At 43.3% G+C, this 23,215-nt stretch overlaps 2 protein-coding genes across 4 annotated transcripts in view; both read right to left on the bottom strand.

Moving 5' to 3' along the window:
* Window positions 1–971: 971 nt before the first annotated feature.
* Window positions 972–11,841, bottom strand: LOC125635231 (alcohol dehydrogenase 1-like). The gene is given in 8 exon segments (XM_048846631.2): window positions 972–1,712; window positions 1,714–1,778; window positions 2,197–2,457; window positions 2,643–2,689; window positions 2,692–2,793; window positions 2,796–3,016; window positions 9,778–10,091; window positions 11,504–11,841. Coding segments are annotated over 6 exon segments (606 nt in total). The 5' UTR covers window positions 2,854–3,016; window positions 9,778–10,091; window positions 11,504–11,841; the 3' UTR covers window positions 972–1,639.
* A 138-nt stretch (window positions 11,842–11,979) lies between these two features.
* Window positions 11,980–23,215, bottom strand: part of MANBA (mannosidase beta) — a 75,977-nt gene continuing 64,741 nt past the window's right edge. For all 3 annotated transcript variants that reach the window (XM_048846629.2, XM_048846630.2, XM_048846627.2), the window contains exons 15-17: window positions 18,633–18,775; window positions 16,225–16,482; window positions 11,980–14,048 (exon numbers count right to left, since the gene is read on the bottom strand). In XM_048846629.2, the coding sequence (XP_048702586.1) occupies window positions 13,824–14,048; window positions 16,225–16,482; window positions 18,633–18,775 (626 nt within the window). In that variant the 3' untranslated portion in view covers window positions 11,980–13,823. The remainder of the gene's footprint in view (window positions 14,049–16,224; window positions 16,483–18,632; window positions 18,776–23,215) is intronic.

Genomic DNA, 23,215 nt, shown 5'->3' on the forward strand with positions numbered 1-23,215 from the left:
ATTTTACATGCAAGTGGCATTTGTTACATGTAATACTAATAAGTTAAAATCTCACCTCTTTGCTGAATGTAACAATTCAAATCCTTCATTGATTTTGTCCAATGGTAATGTGTGGGTTATTAGCACATCTTGATTAAATTTTTTCTTCATATAACTAGACACTAATTTTGCCATAGAATCCTTGGTCTTCCCACCTGGAAAAACAAACAAAAAACCCCATACACAATGCACAGTTGAACAAACACAGTTTGAATAAGTAATGGTGAGACTCCTTGTCTCATCCTGAAGCACAGTGAGGACTTAAGGCAGTGGGACAGGTGTACGTGCTGAGAGAGGTTCAGTGAGCAAAGGAAGTCAACACACATCCTTCAGCTTGTGGACACCTAGATATGCCAAGGAGCATTATGCCATACTCTCCAGTGCATACACAGGACCGGATGCCTGAGGTGCTAGAACTCACAGATTTGCCCATGTTTGTCCACCTGTCACATCCTGTGTGACACCCAGACTGTAAGCTCACAGGGGAAGTGGCTCTCTTCTTTGTAATATGTCAATACAGCTACCGGCACAGTGAGGCCTGATCCCTGACTCAGGTTTACAGCTATTACCATAATACAAACAACATTACATAATACACCAGCAAGCCTGCAAATACAGGCCAAATTTTCAAAAGAGACTAGTGATTTCAGTGCCCAACATAAGCACCCTCCCTCTGAAAATCAGGCCTCTTTAAAGTGTCTGTCTTGGGCCCTAAAAACTGAGTTCCATTTTTGAAAATGTCAGCAACTGCAACTAAATGCAATTATCTGAATGTCTAATTATTAAAACACAGCTCAATGTCTGTATATTTCCAGATACATTTGTGTCTGCATCTATCTGGTACACCTCATGATTATTTTATTAAGAAAATGTGCAGAATGCTATTTTTAGTTGTATTTCTCTTTAAAAGGCATCAGATGACAAGTTGGAAGTTCTGAAACACACATTTTATGATTAAACAAAGCATAAAACACACTTTGTAAACAGGAGATTAGTGAATAATGAATATCAAACAAATAATATTTTGATTAGAGTACATTGGCTCCCATGAAAAGACGTATATTCGTGTGGCGTGTGATCTACAACCCATTGAAATCAATGAGCCTCTTGAAGAACAACTATTCTCCAAACATTTGGGTGGGGAAAAAAAAATCTATTTGCAAGAATGTTCCTAAAACAGCACATAAAGGGGGCACAAATGTGGTTGAACGGAGCAGCCATTTGGAGTTTGCACGCTGTTTTCATGGTATTTACTAGCACAAATATTCAGATAGATATTTAATAAAATCATGGAAGGGAAAATGGAAATGTTTTATGATGTGCATAATAGATTGTACAAAATATGTGGCTGTGAATATGAGCCAGCTTTTCAAGCTTAGGCACATGCAGTTACACATGTACATATCCATATTTCTAGGCATAATTGTTTTTTTTCTTCATGCAAACTTGGGTTTTCGTGTTCTACTCTGGCAGCAGCAGAATTACCATTCACTTTTGTATTCCATTATATACAGCAATAAAATAGCCAGACTAAACATTTCACAAGCAACTGAACAGGTTAACTAAGATGGAAATGTTCATCCACTTTTGGCACTTTTGCTTATCTCCATGCGCCATTAAGACTCTCTTCCCAGGGATGTCCAGTGAATGGCAGCATAGGGTCAAAGGATATCTAAAGAATGTGTTCCAATCATCATACACCTTCCAGAGCCCATGTGGCAGGATGCCAAGGTAGCTGCCTGGTTAAAAAATGAATTAAGACATCACACAGGTTATGAAAAAAAAAACCTCCCCTCAGTATTACAGTGTAAATTTTGCCTGATGAAATAAATCTAAAGTCTATTATTTGGAGTCTGAAAATCTTTTATATATAAAAAATTAGCCTATCAAAAATACATTTTATCCAGCTCTTATTTATATAGCAAAATGCATCCTCCTCTCTGTATAAAACGCAGCCAAGACTTTGCCCTTGTTTCAGGGAGCTCTTACTTGAACTGGTCTTGAGGTTGGCCTGCAGATAAGGAGGCTCCTTGTTAGGAGTCTTGTGAAGAATACACAAATACCAAGTCCAGCCATCAGATGAAGACTACATTCATTAAGTCTGCTCTAACATTGGGCCACTAATGAGCAAAGAAAGTATGTGCCAACCTCACATACCATAGTAGCTACGCATCCAGTAACTTCAAAAGAATCGTCCACACCATGCCCAGTCATCTCAACCAGCACCTCCTGAATAGGTTTCTTGAAGTCCTGAGGATTGATGCATTCAGTGGCTCCTAACTCTCTAGCCTTGGCAAATGTATCTTTGTTGATGTCGATCCCAATGATCCGGGAAGGACCAGCTGCCTTACAGCCAACAACAACGGAGAGGCCAACTCCTCCCAAACCGAAGATGGCACAAGTTGAACCAGGTTTAACCTGCATAACAATAAAACAGGGGACTCCGTAAGAATCCATCCATAAATTGTAGTCCTGGAACACAGAGGGGAAAGTTTTCTGCTACATACAATGCATTAATATGCTAAGAAGGCAATTGTGCCATTTGTCCTTGAAAAATGTGTGCGCAAGTGCACCTGCACGCACGCACACACACACGTACTCACTTTGGGAGTATTAATGGCAGCCCCATAACCAGTGGAAAATCCACAGACAGACAGAATCCATCCCGAGGAGCAGCAACAACAATTCTTGCTAGGGCAGAATCAGGCACAACTGTGTATTCTGAGAAGGTGCTGACGATCCACAGGAAATGGTGAATCTGCTGGTCTTGTGTGGCATGAGGTTCTGTGAATCAGAGAGGCCGCCAAAAGACATCTGGACTTGTCAGTAATATAAGGCATGACTAATATTGTCAGAATCACTGAGGGTGGGACTCAGGTAATGGAGAAATTTAAACTCATTGTGTCTTCTGCCAGCAGCTGGTGTTGGGATTCAAATAAGAGCAGTGGGGGAGGCCAAGAGGAACAAGACTTTGCTCCTAGAAAAAAAAAAAAAACACGGAACAAATCTTGTCATAAGCATCTTCTGAACCACAGACTCTATATTAACCCCCCAGCAAACAAGTCTGCTGTCTTTTGCAGCTTTTCAATCAAGTTTTCAACAGACAGCATCATACATAGAATAATCTGCTTCATCTATCAGCTGGAGATTGAGAAGGAGAGGTTACTTACCTTACAGTAATTTGAGTTTTTTGAGGCGTTTTGTCTCTACGAGCGTGCCACTATAGATTTGGACATACCTGTATGCTCTCAACTGGAGACTGCAAAGTAGTATTTACGGGCTTGCACCTGCCCAAAATGACGCCTCGTGCTCTAAATGGGGACATATAAGGAGGTGAGATCCTGCCATCCCTCAGTTCTCTCTCGATCATGAAGCCTCACTCCACAGCAGAGAGGAAGGAGGGTGGGAGATGGAGCATCCATCAGGACCAAACATCTCAAAGAACTCAAGTTACTGTGAGGTAAGTACTCTCTCCTTCTTTGAGTATATATCGCTATGGGTGCTCCACCAGAGGAGTCTCCCAACTCAGTGAGGAGGTAAGTCCAGGACAGTTCGAAAGACTGCATCATCAAAGGCTGTATAATTTCTGGAAGCAAGTAAGATAGTGTAATGCTTGGTAAACGTCTGGAAAGAAGACCAGGTTGAAGTCCTGCACATTTCTATTATCATGGTGGTAAGGTATCAGTGGATGGAAGCACTCTTTTTCTTGACATCCTATAGAATTTGTTGCCAAAATGGCCCCACAAGTCCTAGTAACCCCACTAGGGAGGGGATAGAGGAAGGGTCTCCAATGATAGTCATACTTTCTGGGCCTCCAATGTCTGGTAGGATACCCAGGACCCTCTTCATTAGAGGGACTCAGAGGAGTACGACGGTATGGTGTTGGGATGTACCAAGATCTCAAGTCGGATGAATCCTCTCCTGAGCTAAAGTGATAGGGTGGGGGCTTAGGTGTCCTGGCTGGTATATGGAAGGCTAGAAACATAGACAAGTCTCAACTTACAACTGTCTGGACGATACCAGTGAGGGTGCTCTGACAAATCTCTGTAACAGTGGAGACTCAGGCTCATCAGAAATTACAAGATCCTCTGAAGACAGAAATCTTGAATGAGTCATAGGACTCTAGTAGCATATAATCAAGACTTGGGTCAGTACTGGAAGTGGGACTATCAACCTGTGGAATGGAGACTGCGGTGGTATCAGGCAGGTCACAAGATCCTCCTCACCGAACTGTGGTAAAAGACTGGTACTTGTGGTTATCGCGGTGCTGCAAGAGATTGGTCAGTACCGCTGCAGTAGGTGCTGTGGTGGTAGAGGGCTTTTTCTTATGTGGTACCAATGCCTTGGTACTGGACTCAGCTGAGGCATCCACTGTACCCTTTGAGGGACATGAGGTCTCCCAAGAGTGGGTCTTATGGGATGATCTACCCCTATTCTTTGTTTCTCTGGTTCTTTCAAGTCTTTACCTCCAGGGTCACAGATAAAGCTGTAACAGTAACTGAAGCAGCCTGTGATATTAAGGGGTAGTGGACCCCTCTAAAGTTAGAGCACGTTCCATTAAGGAGCTTTAGTCTAGCCTCCCTGTCTTTTTCAGACCTGCCTTTGAACCAGACAAACAGACAGACTTTACCCTTTGAGGGGATATGGGAGCCCCCCAAACACCACAGGAAACTTGAGCGTCCATCATTGTGGGGAAAAGATCCGTGACAGGTCTAGCAGGGTTTAAACCTTGGGGGTTGAGACATAACATTGTGCTCCAGCACAAATGAAAGGTCCAAAACTGGGAGGAGGCATCCCCTCCCCACCCAAGAGCACAAACGTGTTAAATAAATAAAATAAAGTTTAAAAAGGGGGCTTTCTTCAGTGAGCAAAAAGCAGGGAGCTGAGTATGGCACAAGCAGAAGCTGCAGGCAGTTGAGACGGAACTGAGTGGTGAGAGGCACGTGCCTTCCGGTATTCCCTTGTTCAAAACATGAGGTGTTGCTTTGTGCAGGCCTGAAAGCACTACTTTGTAGTGCCCAATCAAAAGCATGCATCCTTTGGTAGAGCACCCTTAGTGCCATGTTTTCAAAGAAGAAGAGATGGTTTCTTCAAGAAATAGCCAATTTTGTACCTCAGAGGGCTGATGAGATGGCTGTGCTTGGATTGTCATTCAGAGCTAAAATTCTTGAATATCTCCAGTTCCCTGGCAGAGTTTTTCCTCAGATTCTGTTCATTCTATTGGGATCATTGTCTGTCTTATGAATTACAAATTTAAAGAGAATCTGGAATAGTTACTAGATTCCATAAAGAAAATCAATGGGCAGGAATACACTGACCATGATAAACATTGCTTCATTTCTATAATTAGGACAGGATCATGGCAGCTACCTGAAATCAGCAGGATGCAGCATTGGTGGACTCAGTTCCATGGATGCAGTTCCTGCTGAGGTCAGAACCCAAAAGAAAATCTGCATCCTTATTTTTATCATATCTGAGTCTCTTTATTCAGAATGCAAAACGTAAGCCTTATCTATTGAATAGCTGTGATTTATACCCAGATAAAACTCCTGACACATTTCTATATGAACAGTATGTACAGTGGTACAAATCTCATTCTCTATTATTTTATATCTCAATCTAATGGCCTTTTGTCTTAAGTGTTACAGCACTTGTGGCGCTGTCTGTATAGATAAGTTATTAGTTCAATGAACTTACCCGTTATCAGTGGTCTCTTTCCACTCTAGCTGTGACAACCTTTTTCTGAGTAGTTGGTTAGAAGGGCTTTCCTGTTGCTGGCATTAGTTCTATCCTGAATTCTGCTGCTGTCTGAGAGAAATTCACCTTCATGTCTCACAGGATTTTAAGCATAAATCAAAGTGTTGCCAGACTTCTTATCAAGGTTTCTATATGTGACAGGTCACCAGGAGCAAGTCTGTCATTTGTTAGCACACCTAGTCTGTTAAATCTGATACTTCTCTGCTTTAAAACCAATAGAAGGTATCTACTCTGTATTTCCCTAAGTGCTTTGTGACCAAGAGCTGCATAATAGCTATCCATCAGAACAATGATAACTCAATGAACAGCAGAGAACCTGTCCTAGGCCCCTGTATTCAGGGACCTGAATGCCAACCATTGTTCTTACCAGTTACTCTGCAGCAGACATGTTTGAACCTGTTTCAGACTATTTAAAAAAATAGATTTCATTCCTCTTTGGCTTGGAAATGGAAACATTTTTAGGATTCATACTTCTGCATCTCAATAGCCCAAACTGAACCATTAAAGGTAAGTTACATAAAAATATAAGGATGGTCTTCCCCATCTCTGTTAACCCTTAGCATCCAGAGCAGTTGCCAGGCACACATCATCTATGACCTAAGGGGTGGATTAAAGTGGGTCCAGACCCCCCCGGGTAAGGTAGGGGACATTAGACAAAATGGTGTGGTATAAAAGAGGATAGCTAAAGTGCTGCAATATCCTAGCATAGACAGGGCAATATATTAGCTATCTCCTTGTACATCCTTTTCCCTAATGTAGACATACTCTAAGCGTATGCCTGCACTTGGAGCTGGGGTCGGTGATTCCCAGCTCAAAGAGGCATAACACAGGGCTAGCTCTGATCGAGCTACTGTGATAAAAATAGAGTGCAGCAGCCTGGGCAGCGGGACACGTACCCAGCTGAGACGACAGGCACGTACTCAGGGTGACTAGCCCGTCCCACAGATCGTGCTGGGTGGGTCTGTCTTCTCCAGCTGGCCATCGGACAAAGGGAGCCCGGTCTCGGAGGCAGAGTAGCAAGTGGCAGAGATAACTGCTGCCTCTTGGCAGGTGCTAGGTTGCCTCCCCTGGGAGGAAGGCAGCATATGGAAGGGATACGTGTCCATCCAGAAATAGTCTGTGCGGCAGGGACAAGGATTTTCTTCCCTATAACGGCGTTGTAGAGCCATCCTGTACATGTATCTACACCCTTAACAGGTGGCATTATACAACTCTACCCAGATGGGTAATCTATCGCATTATCCAACCGATGTGTGTGGCCCTTATCATGGTATCTGCCCACTACAACTGTTAGTGGATTTTCTTTTCAGAATACCCCCTGGGTGGTAGGGAAGTATTAATGGGGGCCTAAGACATAGAATACAGAAAGAAACTTGCCAGTGGTCACACTAGCAGTCTATGGATGGGGCAGGACCTGAACCTAGGTCTGAGTAGAGCTGATGGAAATTCTGAAAAATTCCGTTTAGAAAATTTCATTTTTAAATGAACATTTCAAAAATATTTCAAAATAATAGTTTAAATTTTTATTTTAATGGCTTTTCACGTTTATATTATCTTTTATTTTTCCATTATTTCATGACACAGCAGTAGTATCAGTAGTACATAATATATGCCATGTCATAATGACATAAAATGAAAATCTATTTTATAAAAAAAATTAAGGGCAACTGCTGCAGTACAGACTGAAGCATCTTATTTTTTAGATCAAAGCATCTCCTGTTTCTGCTGCAATGGAAGAGTTCAACACATTTTCAGGAAAATTTGTTTTCACAGGAATTTGCATTGAAATAGATACAATTTCCTGAAAACTTTTGGTTTTATCGAAACAGCGTTTTGTGACAGAAAACTGTTTCAATGAAAATTTTCCAACCAGCTTTGCTCCTTAGTTCCACTGCAGTGCCCTATCCACTACTATCCTTCCTACCTGTTACTTGTGCAATGCTGTTAGAATGAAAAAATCCATGCTCACGCTGGTCACGGAATCCGTGCAGCAAACCTGTCATCAGCCATTGTCCAGCCATGCCAGAAGACAGACAGCAGGCAATGTATGTGGCCTAATTAAACCATAACATTATTCACTTGTCATATCTGGGAGGACCCGACAATAGTACAGTGAAGGTCATCATTGTCTCCTAAATCTTTGCCACATACGCCCCAACCTTGGTCCCAGCCATCCTGTTGCTAGGACCTCGCTGCCCTTCCCTCATAAGAGGATTAAGAGGGCTACAAAAGGAGGGGGTCAGCTTGCCACTGTACAAGATACAGGAGTCCCGAACCCTCATTCCTCAGCTCCCTTTTGGGATGCTTTCCTCTACATCCTTTTCTAATGCACATTATCTGATAGCCATATCCCTTTCATCATGAGTACCCGCACTGGACATTTGCCACAAGTTTTATTTTCTATGTGTTGACATTGTAACATAGCCCCCCACCCCCACCTTACCCTGCTGGGTCTCAAACCTGCTGTGAGGAAGGTGGAAAAATCCAGCCTGCTTTGGCCAACGCCCGTGGGAAAAGGGTGACTAATGTGATTCCCACAGTGGATCATGAAGGAACCAGTCCTTTGTTAGACACGATGGGTGAGAGGGTGGGTGCTGCTGGCCTGATCCAGGGGCAAGGAGGCTTCTCTGGGACTGCATGGGATATGAACACCTCCCCTTCCAGTCAGCAGAAAGGGCCGTTTCCCCTCACCCAGGTGGACCAGTCACTTGCAACTCCTCCCCGCTCTGTACAGGTAACCTTTACCCCTTCCTTCACTGCTGCTACCAGTGCCGGTGGAGCCCTTAAAAGGGCAACAACCCCTTTTCTTCCAGCCAGACAAACAAGGACCCACCGCAGAAAGTTGAGGTGAGCACATCGTGAGAGAACACGGTCTGGTCTGCAGTAGCAAAATATTAAAAAGGAAACATCTCTCGCCCCCCTTCCACCAAATATATTGTGTCTCTCCAGCCAATTTATCTTTGTCCCTCTTTTCAGCTCCCACTATACCCTGCACTCCCAGAAGCCATGCTCCATCAGGCTATGCTCTGCCCACCAGTATCCCTGCATCTATTCTCTGTTCTTAATCAATTCTGTTCCCCCCAGGCTACTACTTCTCTATCCCCTCCCTTCACAGACTCCAAATCCCATTGCTGTTACCATCCTTCAGTTTCCTGTAGGACTCCAACCGCTCATCACTTGCCCCTTTGAGACCACCCACTGATCCTATGCTGCGCTCTGCACTCTCCTCCCTACAGCAAAACTGATGTGTCCTCCCTTTGCCCCCGGCCCTGTTTTATTTAACTGGGCGGGTCTTTGTACCAAAGAAGGGCTGATCTCAGACTCAGCAACTACCTCCCTCATTCCTATGGTTGGAAAGCCATGAACAATCCCGTTATTGGTGCTCCCCGGCTTCCCCATAGGAAGAGCCAAAACAGAGGAACCATCCTGCTCCAGGCTCCCTATCATGCTTATTGCCTCGTAGAACAGTCAGAGCAGCTCCACTCCTGCAGTGAGGCAGAAGTGATCAGTGGGGGATCTGCTCAGCAGCTGCAGCAGTTGAGACAGAGCAGAAGAGCTGAGTGTTTCCTGCTATATGGGAAGAGGAGCACAGTGATTAAGATCCAGGCCTGGAGGTAAGGTAGAGTTCTATTCCTATCTCTGCCATACCCAGGACCACACAGGAAGACTAAGTCAATTTGTGGCTTGTCCTATGCTAATATGCAAGAAAGGGAAACAAAGAGCCTTCCCCCCTCATGGAGAGCAGCTCCAGTCAGTCAGTATAAATCTCTGAGCGCAAGGACAGCTCCATACTTGTGTTGCTGGTGCAGCTAGCTACCTTAAAGGACGGGGAGCCACGCCTGAAACCCAGTGTGAACATCCACATGAGAGAAACTGGAACTGGAACCCAAGAGCATACTTTTTATGCTGCTCAGGTACTTAAGAACATTGAACACAAAAGGTTAAATTAGAAACCACTGGGGTGAGGGAAGCACCTCTTACCTGTGGAATCTGCAAGCTTTTCTGCTCTTCCAGTCAGTCAATTCATCATAGCAAAGCCAGAAGAGTCAGCTAGTTGTTTTTAAACAGCTTAAAGATGTACCACAATGCCACAGTAAGGGAAGATTCAGGAAATATAGGACTAAATGCTTTACTCAAGAGATCATCATCATCATGTTCTTATTACGCCTCTGGTGTTTAGGGCCATGACGAAGCTCCTCCACGCCTGTCTGTTTCTTCCAAGTCTTTCAATGGTTCCCCAGCTGTGCCACAGGTATAGATGCATTAAAAGACTGAGGTTCTCAGATACTGGGGAACTGCAGGGATTGGAGGGGCAGAGAAGTACTTAAGATAGATTTAGGCTCCGATTGTGCAAGTAACTTAAGCATGTACACTTTATGTTAGGCATGTGTTTAGTGTCTTACTGAATATGGGCCTTAGTTCAGTGGTTTTCAAACTTTTTTTCTGGTGACCCAGTTGAAGAAAATTGTTGATGCCCGCGACCCAACAGAGCTGGGGATGAGGGGGTTTGGGCTGTGGGAGGGGCTCAGGGCTGGAGCAGAGGGTTTGGGTGTGGCAGTGAGGACTATGGGGTGGGTCCAGGGATGAGGGGATTAGAGTGCAGGGGGGCTCAGGGATAGGGCTGGGGCAGGGGGTTGGAGTGCAGGACGGGGTCAGGGCTGGGGGTGCAGGCTCTGGGTGGGGCTGGGATGGGGGGTTTGGAGTGCAAGAAGGGGCTCCATGTCTGGGGAGCTCAGGGCTGGGGTAGGGGATGAGGCACGGGCTTATCTCAGGTGGCTTCCGGTCAGTGGCGCAGCGGAAGTGCTTAGGCAGGCTTCCTGCCTGTCCTGGCACCGCGGACCGTGTTGTGCCTCGGAAGCGGCCAGCAGCTGATCTGGCTCCTAGGTGGAGGCGCACAAGTGGCTCCGAGCTGTTCTTGCCTGCAGGCACCGCCCCTTCCCCCCAGCTCCCATTGGCCAGGAACCAGCCATTGGGAGTCCGGAGCTAGTGCTCAGGATTGGGGCAGCACACAGAGCCCCATGGTCCCCCCGCCTAGGAGCCGGACCTGCTGCTGGCTACTTCCCGGACGCAGCACAGTATCAGAACAGGTAGGAACTAGCCTGCCTTAGCCGGGCAGCACCGTCAACGGGACATTTAACGGCCCAGACAGCGGTGCTGACCAGAGCCACCGTGACCCAGCGCCTTACATTCCATGACACAGTACTGGACCCGCAGTTTGAAAACCACTGTCTTAGTTCATAGTGGCTGCAAATGTCCTTTTGATCAGTGATTCTGTTCTCATCTGGGCACTGTCTTCACTCTACTCCATACTGGGTTTGTAAGACAAAAATCTAGAAAGGCACTCTCAATTAAAATCTAAAAAGTTTGGGTATTCTTGTGCATACACAGTATTTTACAGGCATATAAGCAACAACGGCAGAAACCTCTGGCACCATGCGTATTATTTCATTAAAATATATTAGAAGCTCTTTCTGGGCAAAGTGTTACATTTTAGATTTAACTGGAGTGTAATCAAAACCCGGCACTAAAACTATTGCAACATTATGAAGAGAAAATACTAACTAGGGCAAGGTAGGTGTTTTGGCAACAGGCAACTGTAGCATGTTATTTTAGCATTTCTAAACATAAATGTTGCTGCAGACAATGTGGGGGTGTTTTTTCTTGTACGTAAAACAATTTTAGGGGTGGAAATATAGTTGAAAATCACCTGACAAGTTCAAGCAGATCTAAGGTGCTGCTTTCGTGATTTCTTTTCAATAGTGCTGATGTCACTGTTCCCATCTATAGCTGCTGAAAATCTGTGCTTTTCATGGAGCAAGGACTCCTCAGACTAGTTTGTTAAAGGCTGCTTTTTTTCCGGATTATTATTTTCCACAACTGATCAATAGTTAAATGTGTAACATAAGATAGGCCATAGGGAAAAAAAGTGACGTTTAAATAAAGACTGTAGTGAGCTGTAAGCTTAACGCATCCTTAACCAAATGACATTTACTTTTAAATGAATTACAGGTCAGGACTGAAAACTATATTAATTAGAAGGATTATTTAAAATTTTTAAAATACGCTCTTCAGATCATTTCAATTTGCAATATTGTTTGTTTCCTCTGAATACTGTAGGAACATAGAGCGGGCTCTTTTGTAAAATACACACACACAAAACAAAAGCCCTCCGGATTCACAGAGCACAGCACAGATCCTCTTTATTCCAACGCTTCACAAAAGGCTCCTTTGATTTCAAAGATTTCTCAGGAAGTTGAAGTGCCCTTGTTAACTCAGCACTCTGCAACAAAGTGCATTGCTCACTCGTGTTACACACTGGAATCATGTTGGGGGTGTTCCTTCAAGTCTATGACAAACACCAGAGGGCGCTGCAGTGCTGAATTCTGAACTTGTGGGGCGTGTCTGAGTGGGGCAGGGTAAAGGTACAAAATGGTGTATGAAGAACAGAAGAGTGAAAAACCTCAGGAACTTCACATAAAACCATAGTTAGATTCCTTGGGGAGGTGAAGGGCTGCTTTGCTATGGCCAAGGGTACTAGAACTAGCTGAAATTTTTCAAATGACAAATACTGTTATAATAATAAAAAAACGTTCTGTTCAGTTGCTGTCACAGCCTCATCTCCTCCTCATTTCCGTGCCTTTGTTAACAATTCCCTCTTCTCCCTCACTCCCAAGCTGTAGGTCGCAGCATGGAGAGGAAAGGCGGTCTCCCGGGGTCAGGCACAGGTGTCTAGGTAGAAAGACACTGTCTGGCACAGGTGTCTAGGTAGGGGGCAGGTAGTGATCTACACTAAGAAAAGGGATCGCACTGGCGACTTTTCCCTTAGATCAGGGGAGAGCCAGGGACCGATTGGGACTCGAGTCACTGTCTGGTCCCTGGTCTGCTCCCAGAGTGGCAGGGTTGTGCTGGTTCTTTTCTGGGGCTTGTGACAAATCCACGAGACATTAATTTGAAGTGTATCGCCTCCTCCTGAGATCCAGAGGATACAAACACCGATGTGAAAAATTAAGGCTAGAGAGATATTCAAGGCTCTAAAACTATCACAGATCCTACTTGCATCCTGGTAACCAGGAAGTGAGGCATCAAAACCCCTTGACATATATATTTTCAGTTACCTGAGAAAGCAGCCTCACCCTTGACATATGATCTATATCAGTGGTTCTCAAAGCCGGTCTGCCGTGTGTTCAGGGAAAGCCCCTGGCGGGCCAGACCGGTTTGTTTACCTGCCACATCCACATGTTCAGCTGATTGCAGCACCCAGTGGCTGCGGTTTGGTGCTCCAGGCCAATGAGGGCTGCGGGAAGCGGCGTGGGCCAAGGGATGTGCTGGCCGTCCTTCCCGCAGCCCCTATTGGCCTGGAGTGGCCAACTGCGGCCACTGGGAGCTGTGATCGGCTGAACATGTGGACGCGGCAGGTAAACAAACCAGTCCAGCCCACCAGGGGCTTTCCCTGAACAAGCGGCGGACCGGCTTTGAGAACCACTGCTCTATATTATATGTAAGTTTTTCTGTTGACATCGTTTCATTACACCAAGAGCGAGGAATGTACAAATGACAGTGTGAACTACGCATTCTGTGGTCAGTTTATCTGCTCTCTCTTAATCTTTAGTTATATTTAAGGCTAAGATTTAGTCACGGGTATTTTTAATAAAAGACATGGACGGGAGCTGGGGGGGGGTGAAGAGAGGAGACGGACTACAGGGGAAGGGCCACTGCTGTGGGCACGTGTCTGGTGCGGGCTGCTGCTGGCCCAAGCAGCTGGCTTCAGAGCCTCTCCAGCAGCAGCCAGCGTGGCTGTCCCTGGGGCCACCTGAGCAGCTGACCCTGGAGCCAGCTGCTTGGGCAGCCATGGGGTCAGCCACACTGGCCACCACAGAAGTCATGGAGGTCACGGAAAGTCACCAAATCCGTGACTTCTGCGACCTCTGTGACAAACACGGAGCCCTAGTTATACTCCTTTGAAGTTTTCCAGTTTCTATTCTACTACCACTACAGGAAGCATTTCCAATAAAGGACATGAGATTTCCTCAGTAAATGTCCATCAGTGAAGTCAAGCTGAGTGATTTTTCGAGTTCCTCAATGCGGATAGGCTCCCACGGATAAAACACCACAACTTTTCTCTTCTCAGTCATGAGAAAGCCGTTGTCATTAAACCTCCCTGGTATATTCCCTACATCCAGCCAAACAAAAGGAGCGATTGCTGTGGTCTGCAGAACAAACGTATACAGGTCACCTTGCTGAGAAATAGTGGCCTGAAAGAGGAAGAAAAATAAAGTTAGTATTATTACAGAAGTCTGTGTAGTAAAAACAACTTCACCAATCAGTGTAAAAGTTGTAGGCCAGTGTAATGGAAGGTATTTTGAAAATACATTTGTTAAAATTATTTTTCTCCTCTCCACCTCCTTTATGGAATGTTCTATATAATTTAATAGGGATAAAGCCGATAAGATTCTATACAAAGCATCCCAGAAACCTACAGAACTTAACAGAGATTTATGGCCTTGCTACAGAATACTATAGGCTGGTTTAAAAATTCTATCGAATGTTATCATTATTTACTTTCCATAAGGACAGTTCCTCTAAAAATAATGGGATAAATTCTATACTGACTTACACCCAGTGCAATCCTATCAAAGTCACAAGGTGCTAGATAGATTTATTCTCGTGGCAAAACATTTCTCTCAACCCATACATTCAGATATTAAGGTTGTTGTCCCTTCTTGCTACATCAGTAATAAAAATCCGTGGAAGTAAAAGAAGAATAAATCAGGGCAATGTAGCAGGTCACCTACTGCTAGTGTAAGAAAGGAGGGTCTTTAAAATATATTTAGAATTGACACATAAGGCATGCTGTGAGATCTCAGAAATAGGTTTAACGTTTTACTGTAAACTTTTCAGTAATAACACTCTACACAGTCTAAAAACACAACTAGATACATTTTCACTCAACATTTTTCTTTTACAGAAGCATCTCTCTTCTGAACATTAATGGTACATAAAAAATCAGCAAGTTACATATTAAATATATACTAAATAAATGTTATGACAAAAAAACTGCTTTTTTTTTTAGTTCGTAAGAGAAACAGCATACTCTGGATTTTTCTGTTTTCACAGTTAGATTTGCAGTATATTTTAAATAAGCTTTTGAAGTGAAACCTACCCCAAAACAAAGATACAAAAAGTAGCATTTGTGTTAACAAAGATATTTTAAAATGAGATTATGATCAGAAAAGTGACACTGTAAAAAAAAAAAAAAGCGCCACCTTTTTACCCAACATATCTTCTACGTACATATACTCTAAATCATATTTGCTTACTTTACTGACAAAATTAATGCTATTATGTTTTTCTCCTGCTAGACAACACAGCTATGGGAGAATGAGCAGAATTTGCATAATCACGAGACTCATAAACTAAATTCTAACTGCAGAGCTTTTATTATTGGCGATGTCAGCTAGAAAGAATCTGTCTTTTCAGATTCCAGATTGAATCTGTAGTCCTGTCTGGAAAAAAAAAAAAAAAATGGGCCAATTCTTTTCCTGTGCACGTTGGTGTGAGAGGCGAATCAGACCCACTTTTTTATTTGTTAACTGAACAAATCTGATCTGGAATCAGAGGCAACACAGTGTAAACCCATCCTGCTTTTTAGAGTGTCTTTTCTGTGACTACTGAGGAAGAGTTTTCGAGTAAGGGGGCACGGAGAGCAGCAGCAACGACAGTCAGAGTAACATGGTAGAAAGGGAGTCTGAGAATCTAAGGCAGCAGGCAGTTCTGGGGGAAATAGCCAATAAAGTAAATAATTGTACTTATCACTTATATTGCTTTTCATGCAGACACAAGGATTGAAATGATGTACAGATATTGGAAAGTAACTGTAAAGCCATTATGCAAATCAGAACTCCTTAGCTGGAGTGCAGAATTTTGTATAATGCAGAAATAACCGTACAAAGTTGCATGTCAGTCATGCCACAACATCCCTGGGACAGCAGAGGCAATTCCATTGTAATATCGTTACCAATAACTGGTATTCTGTTCGGCATTTACTGTATTACTAGCAGTTAACGCTGGAAACTGATACTAATCAGAAGTTGGAATACCTGTCACAGTGCCATTTGTTAACTGGGGACAAAAAAAGAGACGAAGACGGAGACGCTGCATCAAACAAGTGGGATGTACTCTGATCGACTGAAATGCAGCCTTCATATAAAAGGGGGGGACCTAGTGATGTTTAGGCATTTCTTCAGAAACAACCAGTGAAGGAGAAAAACTCACTTTGAACTCCTCTGTGCAGAGATTCAGAAAAGCTACTGCCAAATGATTGAAGAGCAAAAGACATCACGTTATAGACACCACCCCCACCCCTCACAACTCCACAGCAGACAAACTTGGCAGGACTAAAGAAAGTAACTTAGGACAGCTGGTGCTTACACTGAGCTGTGCTTTCTCCAATCCCACCGCATCCTTCAGCGAAGATAGAAAGTGAGAGTTGCCAGGACTATGGAGATCGCCTTTTCCCATAAGGTAGAAGGTGACAACACAGCTTTGCCTGGTACAATTCCCACATCTTTTCAGCAGGTCATTTACGGGTTCCTTGTAAATTGGGGCAGCACTCCCTGCCTTAAGGGTCACACCCTCTTTAGCAAGGGTACACACTGGCTCCATAGAACTCCACTGGTGCACACGGACCTGTGACAGAGATTAAGGGGGGGTCAAACTGTTAACAGAGAAAACAATATCACTACAAAAATATCCCTACATCCCAGATTTTCCAGCTACTCACAGAATGAGACATTTTCCTGGAAGTACATGGCACATAGCCTCAAGATGATTTCTACCCCAGACAAGAAGAGACTTTGCAAAGATTAAAATAATAACGAATATAAATATTACCCATTTTACTATTTAAACTAAGCAACAATTCTGTCTCAAATAGCCTGAACATGTTGATCTTTAGGACATGCTGCAAAGCTCTTTTCTAGCTGATGCCAGGGGTGGCTGGATTGGGGTGTATTAGGGACTGGAATTGTTGGGGTAAGGGTTTATTGCCTCCCCTCCCTTTTCTGGTTCAGGAAATTGCTGGTTATGCTTATTTAAAGTTGACCTGTATTACCTGAGACCTGCAGCGATGCCTAGAGCTTTTGTATAGAGAATTTTAATATATTTGATCAATAGAAATGACAAGCCGTGATTTTAAGTGGAATCCCTGGAATTGTGTTAACACAGTGAAATACAACTTTGCCAGAGGACCTCATTTGTATCAACAGGACCGGCCTCCTGTACAAAAACTGTGATCCATTTGGCTTACTTTTAGCATGAGGTAACTGCAAAAGAGCAGATGTGAAAGAATACATGAAGAGGCACTCGACCACAAGAGGTGCTAGCAGCCAGAAAAAGATCCTAAAGCTCCTCCTAATCACTCTTTTTCACAAGTTTAAAATGTTCTTGAACTGCTAATCAAAAAATCTATACTAGAAGTGAATACTAGACACGTGCCTCTCTAACTACACCAGAGCTTTGGAATTACAGACACAGGCTTAAACTCAAACCAGAGACAAGCAACTCCACAAAGTGCAGCTCTGCTCTGAAAAGTGGCTTTGCAAAAACAGCACTGTGTTTTTCACGTTGATTATTTTTTTGCAGCTTACAAGAGTTTTTTGTTGTTATTTGTTTATTTTTAAACTGCCACCCTTGTAAACTGAAAGAATCTGCAAGGTCTTGCGGACAGGGCAGTGGACTGAGAATCAGGAGACAAGTTCTAGTCCCAGCTCTCCCAGTGACCTACTGTTTGACCTGGGACAAGTCACTTCTCCATTCTGTGCCTGCTTACTTTCCCACCCTTTGTCTGTCTTGTCTATTTATACTGTAGATGTTTCAACTCAGGAACTGTCTCTTGCAATGTATTTTTATACAGTACTCAATACAATGGGGCCCCGATCTCATCTGGGGCCTGTAAGTGCTACTGTCATACAAATAATAAATAATAATAAACCAAGCAACTATGGAATCTGAAAGTCAAACAGGATTCTTTCTGGCCCATGCATAATATTGCCCTTATACACATGTGCATAATCCTACAACCTTCTGCGGGATCACTCAGATGTAGCTTGGGGCATAATTTTAGGATAATAGGGTTGCATAGGAGGCCTGCAATTGAAACTGAGTTACCAGTTCTGTTGATGCCTCACAAGCCACAAAATAATCCAGTGTATTTTCTCAGAGCTGCATTGGTTCAGGAAGGCTAACAGTAATTATAAATAATAATAAAATAAAATAATAACAACTTTTTTCACTAGGGTCTTTAGATCTAACTCTGAATACACCCAGGGCCTGAATCTGTAATCTGAATTACAAGATGAAATTTTTTAATTTGTTTCTTATTTAAACTTAATCACCTTTTACATCTGGACTGTATTTTTAGTGGAGTTATTATTTCTTTACCATTTAAAATTTAAGACTCAAGGTTCCTTCCAGCCTTATGTTTCTATAATTCTATGATCCTATATACACTGCGGTAGCACCCTCAGGTTAGGGCCCAACTGTGCTAAGCACTGTACAGAGATATAGTTCGTGACGGTCTCTGCCCCAAAGAACTCTTGGTCTAAAAAACAAGACAAAATAGGAGGATTAATTAACCCATTTATACCAGGACTCAGGTCAGCCCACAATCACATTCCGAACAAACTCTCAGAAGCTGAAGCACTGGTGCAGGGGAGAGCTGAGAGGGCTGGACATGGACTTACTGGATCGCTGTTCCATATCCAAGCACTTATTTATATTTGTCTATTCTTTTCCCTAGCAGGAGGTGACCTTTTTGACAGACAGAAGGCAGCACTTACTTGGAGCGTCAGCTCACAGTCTGAATGAAGATCCGACACACCGTAGATGTGCAGCACGCCGTCATCTTCATATCCCACAGGCAACAGTGGGGCAAAGAAATGCTGGGCAAAGTAATGGAGCATTTTCCACTTGCCCCCATACTCTGAGTATTAAAGAAAGCACGATTCAGACACAATCTGAGATTGGCTGTGAACATGTAGGGCATGATCCCACCCCAGTGCATAGGTTATGATACTGCAACTTCCTCTCCCCGTTTCTGGTGGGCCTGGCCCACACCAGGGTCTGGGGGAGAGAAAGGTAGGAGCTATGGTCTGGTCTTCTCCACACCTTTTCTTGCTCCCTTTGGGGGAGGATATGCAACCTGAGGGGCACAAAGAGGAAGCAGCTCCTGCACTCCCTCAAGCACAGTAATTGCAGCTGTCCCTGGATCTTGTGTAGGGCAAACGCAGAAAGATAGGAGGTACTTTATGCCCACTCTCTCCCCTTTCTATATACCCCCACAAGGGCCCAAGACAATCTGGCCTATCGTGTGGTGACCAAGAATTCAATTGTTTTACATAGGTTGACAGTAGTAATAACTGAACCTGATGTGCTGCTCAAACCCTCCCACTAAATTTACCAGAATAGCAAAGTAACACAGAAAAAAATCAATCAATAATACACTGGGCCATGTGTTATATTAATGGTATGAGAAAATCTTGTGGTTTTTTTTTTTGTTTGTTTGTTTTTAAACTAGCATGTGGGGTTTTTATTTTTCATGTCACTGATCCAGGCTTCTGATGTTTGGCCCCTGGTGAACAGTTCCCAGCAGTCCATACTCCCACTGGCTGCTGCCCTGAGGCTGTTGTCCCTCACTGGCCAGTCTGTGCTGTCCCAGCCGGTGGGAAGGCAGCGCCCTCACTTGAAGATCTTTCCCTGGTTGAAGGCTTTGCCGACATGTTTGAATTCGCCCTCCCACGTGAAATACTCTGTGACCAGCGTCTTGCACTCCTCACTGTCTGCATCCATCTTCCTCCAGGTATAGGACTCATAATGCACTTGCCAGTCAGGGCTCAATGGGAAGGCCAGCTCCTGGCCGCGGAAGACCCAGATGCCGGAGATGATGCTGTCGTTGTTGGTGCCGAAGAGGATGACGCTGGAAAAAGCGTTCTTCCGTAGTTTGTCCAGGCTCTGGAACATGCCTGAGATGAGGTTGCAGCTCATGAAGGTCTGGCTGGTGTTGCTGGGTTTACAAATCTCTCTGATTCATTTTGAGGTTCACAATACCAGTTTGAGTTCTACAAACCTTTGGTTCCTGTAATTAACATTCCTCTCAGGGTGATTCAATTTAAAAAAAAAAAAAAGAGCATACATGCTATACATAGGGATAGAAGAATCACCACTACAAAGGACTGGCATAAGTGTGTACCATGTATTTAGCATGTACAGTTAGACAAAATCTGCTGTCAGTTATGCTGTTGCAAATCCAGAGTAACCCATTGGCTTTAGTAGGGTTACTACAGACTTACACCATTGTTAATGAGAGATTAATCTGGCCTGTCCTATTTCATTTTTCATCAGAATCTCCCTCTTCCCATTCTCTTGGTCAGTTTTTGCAATTCCTCCTAAACAAAACATAAACCTGTAAGCCTGAGTCAGACTTTCAAACTTATGAATCCAAGCAGACTCAAAATTAGGCCCATCTGTAGAAGTTACCTCTATTGTTTGGGGTTTTTTAAATAAAATACTTAAACATACTGTATGTGCATGTTCCAGTTTACTTTGCCGGTTTAGGGGGAGCTGTACTTTATTACTTATTATGCTATCAAAAATTCAGCCATTCACAGATTAGAGAAACCATCAAATGTCATCTCCTCACAAATACCACCAAAATCTGGTATAAAGCTCAGCACAGTGGGTGAGCCAGCCATAGTGGAGTTTCCCCAGGTGTGATACTTCCAGAAAAGTAGTCTTGTAAGAACACTCATTATGTAGCATTCTGAAAATATGGATCTTTGTGTCAATGTCCATCTTCTCCCCACTCCTTTCCTATCTAGGTCAATATTTTAATGTTAACATTTTAACTCCATCCTTGCTCAGCCATATATCCTCTCCACTGGAATATCACTAAAAAGAGGCACCAACTCGTCTGCATAACCTTATGATGAAAGAAAATTATACCCTGTCCAATTTTGTTTTGTGGCTTTTCATCTGAGATAACATGAACAAAGCTCATGATGTTGGAAGATATTTGCAATAACCAAAAGCTTCTGCTTTGCTTTGGTGCTTGTTTAGAAGTACGTACAACTTTGTACATTTCAGTATCCTGGGCATTATCCCTGAGACAGCCTTGGTTTCTAAGTTATGACACCAAAGCGTGGCCAGTGCAGGTTGACAGCACAGGGAAGAACTCCAGTTTTACCATAATGCTGTTGACTTGCATTAAAGGGTGAAATTTAAAAAGGGTTTCTGGAGGGTTGCTGAGCCTAGTCGCTATTCAGTACCAGATATTTCATAGAGCTTCTTCAAACATACAAGTCATCAGTAACTTTATTATAAGTCATTTAGCTCAGACAGTGTGTGGGTGCTGTCTAGTACACAAAGATAATCCCAGTTCTGAACCGTTTATAGTCTAAATGGCAGACACACAGGGAGACAGGAGGCCACGGTAAAATTCAGAGATGGGGCTAACTCTGTGGTTCGTTTGATTTAAATTACACGTGCTTCTTGTGGGACTTCAGAAAACCTGAATGAACAAGAGAAAGTGGAGGCTTGGACTGGGAGTAGCTGGTCCAAAACAAAGCAAAATGTGTGGCAGCTTCTTGTCTCTAAAATGGACGCCGTGTTGTGTAGACAGCAAAGAAAAATATAATGGCATTCTCTGGAAAAAGGGCATCAGGCTTTTTGAGTTGGGGGAGGCAGTGCAGTTCTCAAGCCTTCAAGATTGCCATGAGAATCTCAGGGATTTCGGCAGTCTTTGCAACAGGTGCCTTTAGCCGTAGGTTTCGAGCAGAGTCTGCTGCAAGCTCAGACTAATTTCTGTGGCAAGGCCCATGTTTTCAGTGGCACGCTAATTTAGCAGATTGGAAATTCTGTAGCAGCTTCATTTACATTCTGAAAATTAAGGCTTTTATTGGATTAAAATATGAAAATGAAGCATATCAAAGAGCATCCCCTGACATTTAGCTCGATATTAAATTCAATTTATTTTATGCTAAGCCCATGTTTTCTCTTTTCAATATGCCACAGATTTGTGAACTGATAACACAACTGCATCACAGAAATCGTCTGGGGGAAAGCTGGTGGTTTTGGCTTAAAATTTTCAGAGAATGGGATGGCGATCTGAAGAAACTGCCAAACATTAAAATGAGAAAAGTCTCTACTAAAAATGCTGTTTGCAGTAGGATGGAGGTGGCAAATGGGGAAGCTGAAGAGGAATTAGATGCAGCAAAAGACACAGACTAATAAGCACCAGCTGATACGAAAGATGAAACAGCTGAAAGGGACTGCCAGGAACCTATTTGAACTATCACTGGAAGCAGAAATAAAGCTGGTATTTTCAATTATATTTGAGAAGACGTGACTGGTTGAATATTTGATTAGTTGGTTGTGCTTCACCCTGGCCTTAAGTTATGGAGCGAGATTTCAGCAAGCAGCATGTTAGATTCAGTGTGGCGCTTACTTAAAGAAAAATGAAGGCTTGAAAATCTAAAACTTTCAGAAAATCTCCATTTCCCCCCTACCTCTGCCACCCTAGCTTCTCTTCAGGGTGCAAGCCCCTAGCTATGGGTTGATGGGGAATAGTTTTTTAAATAATACAAAACAGCCTACATGTTGGAGCACAGTTCCACAGCAAGGGATGGATTGTACAGTTAATTCTGCAGCCAAGAATCACAGAATATTTGGAGCCATTACTATGGCTGCTGCAACTGTGACAGTGACTTTTGGTAGAATTGAGAGATAAGCCCTCTTCATGCTGGCTGCAAAGTAGACAGCTCAAGTGTTTAAGCCTGACTGTCTGGATTTACTTAAAAAGATTTCTTGATGTAAAAATGGCAGTGAGAAATCTTGGGAAGGAGCAGCCAGTGTGAAAATTTCTGGCTTTAACTATTCCTGTTGTAGGCACGTATGACATGGGGCAAAAGCTATTTAAAAACAAACCTGGGACTAGTTTTCTGTGTTTAAATGAACTGTTGTTTAAATCTGAGTTCCCAAATCTCTTCCAAATTATGACATACACAACAGGGACTGTACTTTATATCACAACATCAACGTTCAGAACAAGAGGTGATGACTCACTCTGGAATAAGACATCACTGCCCAGATCTTTCACTGTTTCCTGAAGCCTTTTCATCTAACATCTAGAAGATAGCTTTCTTCACTGTAACGGATTCTAAATTAATTGCTCAGCGCCATTTAACACAACCCGAGAAACATACTGCTGAATTCTTTCCTCACATCCAATCTCACAAATTTAAATCTATTTTTTTTAAAACCCTGTGGTTTCAGCTCACTGGACACTAAGTATTGGACCCACACTTCTAACCAATAAAACTCAGCAATCTGTAAAACTCCTGATAGCTGAATCAGATACCTCAAGGTG

Source organism: Caretta caretta, chromosome 4, assembly GCF_965140235.1.
Source record: "Caretta caretta isolate rCarCar2 chromosome 4, rCarCar1.hap1, whole genome shotgun sequence".
Taxonomy (NCBI): domain Eukaryota; kingdom Metazoa; phylum Chordata; order Testudines; family Cheloniidae; genus Caretta; species Caretta caretta.